The sequence below is a fragment of the Buceros rhinoceros genome, unplaced genomic scaffold (assembly GCF_000710305.1).
Source record: "Buceros rhinoceros silvestris isolate BGI_N320 unplaced genomic scaffold, ASM71030v1 scaffold1740, whole genome shotgun sequence".
NCBI classification, from domain to species: domain Eukaryota; kingdom Metazoa; phylum Chordata; class Aves; order Bucerotiformes; family Bucerotidae; genus Buceros; species Buceros rhinoceros.
Window position 1 is genome coordinate 5378 of NW_010391067.1, and position 6699 is coordinate 12076.

The 6699-nt window shown below is 42.3% G+C and overlaps 1 protein-coding gene across 1 annotated transcript in view; it reads left to right on the forward strand.

The window, feature by feature from the left end:
* LOC104496674 (interleukin-1 receptor type 2-like) overlaps window positions 1-331 on the forward strand; it is a 5391-nt gene extending 5060 nt beyond the window's left edge. The window contains exon 4 of the mRNA XM_010139835.1: window positions 204-331. Coding sequence (XP_010138137.1) covers window positions 204-331 — 128 coding nt within the window. The remainder of the gene's footprint in view (window positions 1-203) is intronic.
* Window positions 332-6699: the final 6368 nt, after the last annotated feature.

Sequence of the window (6699 nt, forward strand, 5' to 3'; positions counted from 1 at the left end):
ATCTTATAAATGCATTTCCCAGAGTGCTCAATCAATAGGCCTCTTCCTCTCACAGGTGATCGACCCTGCTGGAAGGTTAACTTGCAGGCATCCTTTTTATTGTGGTTTCTTCTCCTCCTCCTTGAACTTAGTGAACTATTTTCCTGGGAGTGTTTGGTTTTTTGTTTGTTTTTTTTTTATATTTCATTTCTTTACTTTTCCAGCTGTCGGCTTGTCCTGGTACATTGCAGTGATTCCCGTTGCATTGGCCTGCGTGATTGTGGTGGGAATATACACACACCAGTGCTGGAAGCGGAGAGCTGATAAAGGATACACAATAGCAAAGGTTTAAAATCTGCTTTATTCACCAACTACCAACAGAACAGGAAATCACCCTGGCTATCTCTCTTTCCCGTGAGACACAGAGACATTTCAGACAAGACATACTGCTTTTCTAGCAAATGGATATATATATATTGACTGTTTTCATCTCCTTCAAGTCTTCTACGATCTGATGAAGTTACAAATACAAGTTTGCATTTTTACGCTACCTAGATGCCAGAAAAACGTCCTCTGGAAACCTACTTCTATTATTTTGCAGCTAGGGTGCAATCTGTAGCATTTTAGAACAGAGAATACCAGGGACATGCCCTGGATATGGGAAGGGTAGGGGAAGGGAGGCAAACTTGCCCTTTTTAATTCCAGTAGTCTCATTGTTTAAAAAAAAAAAAGGAAAATAAAATCCCTAAAGTCTAAAACTAGAAGCTAAGAAAGCTTGCTACAGAAGGACTGGACCTTAGTAAGGCCTCTGACACTGTTTCTCACAGCATTCTGCTGCAGAAACTGTCTGCTCACGGCTTGGATGAATGTACTCTTCACTGAATAAAAAACTGGCTGGATGGCTGGGCCCAGAGAGTGGTGGTGGATGGTGTTAAATCTAGTTGGCATCTGGTCACAATACCAGGGCTTGGTATCAGGGCCTGTCTTCTTCAACATCTTTATCAATGATCTGGATGAGGGAATCGAGTGCACCCTCAGTAAGTTCGCAGATGACACTAAGCTGGGTGGGTGAGTTGATCTGCCTGAAGGTCAGGAGGCTCTACAGAGGGATCTGGACAGGCTGGATCGATGGGCTGAGGCCAATGGTATGAGGTTCAACAAGACCAAGTGCCGGGTCCTGCACTTGGACCACACCAACCCGCTGCAACGTTACAGGCTTGGGGAGGAGTGGCTGGAAAACTGCTCAGCGGAAAAGGACCTGGGGGTGCTGGTCAACAGCTGGCTGAATCTTGGCCACCAGCAGGTGGCCAAGAAGGCCAACAACATCCTGGCTTGTATCAGAAATAGCGTGGCCAGCAGGAGCAGGGAAGTGATTGTCCCCCTGTACTTGGCCCTGGTGAGGCCACACCTTGAGTACTGTGTCCAGTTTTGGGCTCCTGACTTCAAGAAGGACGTTGAGGTGCTGGAGCGTGTTCAGAGAAGGGCAACAAAGCTGATGAAGGGTCTAGAGCACAAGTCTTAGGAGCAGTGGCTGAAGGTACTGGGCTTCTCCACTAGAGTGGAGAAAACGAGGCTCAGGGAAGACCTTATTGCTCTCTACAACTACCTGAAAGGAGGTTGTAGAGAGGTGGGGGTTGGATTTTTCTCCCATGTGAGAAGTGACAGAATGAGAGGAAATGACCTTAAGTTGTGCCAAGGGGGATTTAGGTTGGATATTAGGAAGAATTTTTTTACAGAAAGGGTTGTGAAGCATTGGAACAAGTTGCCCAGGGAGGTGGTGGAGTCCCCATCCCTAGAGGTGTTTAAAAGCCGTGTGGATGTGGTGTTGAGGGACATGGTTTAGGGACCCTGGCAGTGCAGGGTGAATGGTTGGACTCAAGTATCTTAAAGGTCTCTTCCAACCAGATGATTCTGTGTCTATTCTGCACCAGAGTGAAAACGCATTTTTCTTATGGATCTAAACTAATTTTATTTTACTTCAGTCTAAAAAAAAGCCATTTTTTTTCCTTTTCTCAGAGCCAAATACAGTTTTCATGGCAACTGTGTATCTACAAACTTTTCCACAGGAAATCCAGATTTTTTTCACCATTTGGATTACTCTTTGCTTACACGGACTGTCTCTCAGAATATTGCCCCCTCCCTCCTCCCCCCTCCAAATAACTACATGAGCATAATAGATAATTGTACACTGAGGAATTCAGTTCTGATTTATCTACCAGTATCTCATAGCTAGAGATTCACAGGCAGCTGTAATATGTTAGCTTTGGAAGAAAATAATTTGGAGGGATGCTTTAGTGGTTTGACAGTCATTGAACTATTTGACAATTTGACATTTTATTCCTGGAAGTCGTCGGACAGATTACTAGTAATAATGTACAGTCTTACTCCTCTGTGCCTCTAACCTTTTCATGATGGGCTTAATTCTCCTCTCTGATATGAGTATTAAAGTCTGGCATAAATTCCCATAAATAATGAGTCTGCACCAGTCTAAAGCTGATGCAGCTTCAGGAACCTTGTGTCCTTTGAACTGAAGCACGCAAACTGATTACTCATGATGCAAAATGATGCCCACTAGGTTAATCTAACTGGATTCCAGTCCTGACAAAAATCAGAAGGGAGCAATAATCAGTTGTAATTGTAATAATCAGTTGTAATCAGTAACGACCATGTTGTACTTTGAGGATCAGAATGAGTAGAATTACTTGCTTACTTCCCCTTCCAAGCGATAACACTTAGGATAGCCGACAGCTATATATAACGTGTATATATCACAGATAATGTGTATTATCTTCATCTCTGTGGGAGAGGAAGAGATCCAGCCTTAAGGTCTAGATGGTTACAGACTCGTAACTGACTCCTCTCACAGACACTGAAGATAAAGCTTTTTGTTTGGGTAAATCAGCCCAGAGCCTTTTCAAACTCCATAGGAAAAATAATCAGGAAAAATGTTGGCTCCAAAGAAACAAATTGTAAAGCAAGAATGTCAGGACTGCATGTGGTCCCACAAACTAGGAAAATGAATGTGTCACATCCATCTGCGAGAAGCCATAAACTAATTCCTTTCCACCACAACTTATAGCTCATTCTGACTTTCGGCCAGTAAGTATTTGAAAGGATTTTAAAGATTAGGATGTGGCTTGAATTAAGAAATCCTTCAGTCTGTTAGCAAGATCCTTCACGTTTTATGAGATTTAAGTAAAAATCTCCTTTTAAATATTCTAAATGTTTGCTGTGAAGATACAGGCACAAAGGTTAGATTTCTGACGCAGTATGAGTCAATGGCAACCAAAGAGGATCACAGGACTTACTGTTTCCAAGTGCAGGATGTTAAAGATGATGATAAAGAATACATATATTTTATGGGCAGATGGGAAAAAGGTGGCTGCAAGTGTGAAAAACGGTCAATCCACTTAGTTATCTGTTCTCTGAAGGAAGAAAACTCTGGATGAACTGACCATTGCTGGAAGGAACATGAGAAATGTTTTAGGTACATCAGAAATGTTCATTTTTATCAGGCAATTGCTAGTCTGTAGATAGAGAAAAATCAGATTTGCCAGTAAGTGTAACCTTTCAAAATGTGATTTGTTCTTCCTATCCATCTGTATCCTCCAAGAGCAGTGTAATAACACATCTGGCTGTAAGTGCAGGGTTAGATTTCACTAAGTACTGGAAAAGCACTAGAACTTTTGATATATGGACTATCCGTGCCATAAGAAAGTTAAATACCTCAGATCCTCCTCCAGACTAGAGAAGGATAAAGAAATGTGAATGCGAGATAAAAAGAAGGATAAAGAAATGTGAATGTGAGATAAAAATTAGGCATGCAGAGAACTGATGTTACATACTCAGTGGCATCTTGAATACAAGGGGAGCGTAAAGAAAGAAAGGCTTATCTTGTATTAAGTGATATTTGCTTCTCTGACTACTGGTATCAGTAATATTCTGAAGGATTTCATCATAGGTAGGCTTGTTCAAGTGAACTACATAGTGTAAATGTTTTTCAGGTAGACCTGCACAAGTGACCTACATAATACAAATATTTTACATTGGTTTGTGTTGCTATAAACAAAGGTAACATGGTCTATATTGGTTTTGAAAACGTTATGTGAAAAATGGAAAAAAATAAAACCCAAAACAAAGTGCTGGTGTGTGAGTTGGGTGGGAAGGAAGATGTGAGATGGCTCTTTGGGGGTGTCACCTTTTTCCTGGGGAGGTGTGGTTTTTCCAGTGCTCTGCTGCAGAGGGGCTTGTCCGCTGGACACACAGTGAACCGCACTCTGTGGGGCAGTGGGATGAGCTCTGTCCTCCAGCTCTGCTCTTCTGCTCTTGCCCTGCAGCTGTGCCTTGTCACACTAAAGGGGGACCAAATTCTGTTGGGCCAAGCTTCCACCATGTTCATGGCTGTCCTTGCTCTGCAGTCCCCCAAATATTTGGACTCACTCTGGGCAGGTGATATTGGATGATGTTACTCTGCCTACCCGCTGTTGAAGTATTTTGTTCACCCACTGACTTCTGTGGGGGAGACTTCTGGAACTGTAGGTTAACACATATTGTTACTGTGGGAATGTGAATTTAGCATGTGCTCCTTGGGTGGGGAGATCTATCTTGTTCAGCTTCCCAAATACAAAATTTTTTTCTGCTCCTTTCTTCAGCCAAAATTAGAGTACTCCAGTTGTCACTGCACTTTCGTAGGTCCATCTCAGGAAGTTCAATGTACTTTGAGGAGAAAAAGTCCTGAATCTAAAGAGAAATTGAGACCGAGGACTTTCTTGTAGCCATTTATAATTGGACCTGAAAAGAAATACAGTATCAGGAAACACAACTTCACATCAAGGACTCAGGGTTCTGCACCACAATGTTTCTCTTCAGAAAAATTAATGATGTAAGGAGGACAAGGCCACCTCGTTCCTGGGACTGTGTGGGTTTGTAGCATTTGCCATCCAGAGAGCTCACCTATCTGCAACAATTTCAAAGGAACACCTACAGAACGGAAGAGACTGGTGTCCATGGTCTTGACGTGAGTTAGCATTCAGCACAGAGGCTGCTCCTGCAGAAGTAGTTCTCTTCGGGAAACATGAGTTCAGTTAACAATTATTTTTTTGTTTTACTCAGCATATGTGATCTTAATGTCAGCTGTCCTTCTAAATAGGCAGCATAGTTAATGTTTGACCAGAGTAGCATCTAAACAAAAAAGTAAACATGTGATTTGGAAAACACCAAGTAATTAGATCTGCTGGTTCCTCCCCACACACCTCCTGCCACCCAAGAAAAAAAGTGAGAACAAATGGAAATAAGAATTGGATCTGCGCCCAGAGCTGATCTTGGCAGATCGAGATTAAAAGGTTACATTCTTTTTATTCTAGTAGCTGGGGAGGGAAGGTGTGCATGCAGGAGGACAAGAAACATGGGAATTACCATTGCCAGGAACAGTGCTCTAAGTATGAGATTGTATGAATTGCTTGATGATAATTCTGACTCAATCTGCAAGCAAGAGCCCCAGAAAAGCAAAACAAAGTAAGGAATAGGTCTTATGTTTTGGAGCTGAGAAGTCTCTGTCCACTGATAACCCTGGAGGTGCTAAAGATAGCCTAGGGTGGGGTGCCTTTCATCAAGTCTTCAACCAGCTGAAAGGTCCAAGCTAGCTGTTAATGCTTCCCCTCCAAGCAGTGGAGAAACAGCTATCTCGAGTGCCTAAAATACATGGGGTGAGTTTCCCTCTAAAGGTGCCTGTCTTTTTCTACCAGTTTAAGACCAAGTGTGATGAATCCATCGTGGATTACAGGAATGATTGTTGTGGACCACTGAATTTCAAGTTATCAGAGAGGTTATAAAAAGAAACAAACTTAAGGCTAGAGACACCCTTTTAGGAAATTTCTTTAATGTTGGCAGTGCTCTGTGAAGAGCAAGGTCACAGGCTCACACTAAATAGTGTAAGAGGCAGATATAGAGTTATGAAGGTGGTTGATGCCTTGGAAAAACATTTGTGGCTTATGAACCATGTGGTCATGAAGTGCCACATCTATTACAGGAAGAAAAGAAAGAGCTGTTGTGTGTGTGTGGCTGAAGTACACAGAGCCTCCCTGGGACTAAAAGGAAGTCTGCTGTGTGACTGCGTGGGAGCTGGGGACTCTGAAGCATAAATAAGGGGGCTGCCAGCCCTTCCACAGCACTCAGCCAGCTCAGCTCCCGCTGCAGCCAGTGCCTGCCTGCTCCTAGTAGGCACTGCTGGGCAACAGCAGCAGACCAGAAAAAAATATTGTTATGTACAAATGAAATGCTGCCAGTGGGCAAACACAGGCTGTCAATAAGAAAAAAGCAGTAAAAACACATATAACTCATTAGTCTGCTTTAGTGTGTTCGCTCCATTGGAAATTCTAGTCTATATCAGTCTATACATTAGCTAGTATACATGATGTAAAGACCTTAATAAAGTAGATGAAATATAGCTCTAGTACGTTTTCAAGAAGGACATATTGTCCTAATAATAACAAAGAAACTTTTAAACACTCACATAGATCCAAGTTCACTTTGTAGAACTTGGGAAGTTCATCATTACTGAACCTTTAACTGCAAATTGTAGTTTGGCCCTCACAGTTGTCTGTCCCTCCCTCCAGTTCTAGGTTTTTGCACCAGTCTAAATTGTCTCAGAACCTGATGACAACTTCAGATGTAAACAGCAAACTCCCTTGTAATGTGTTGAAAAAGTTGACCTCAGTCCTG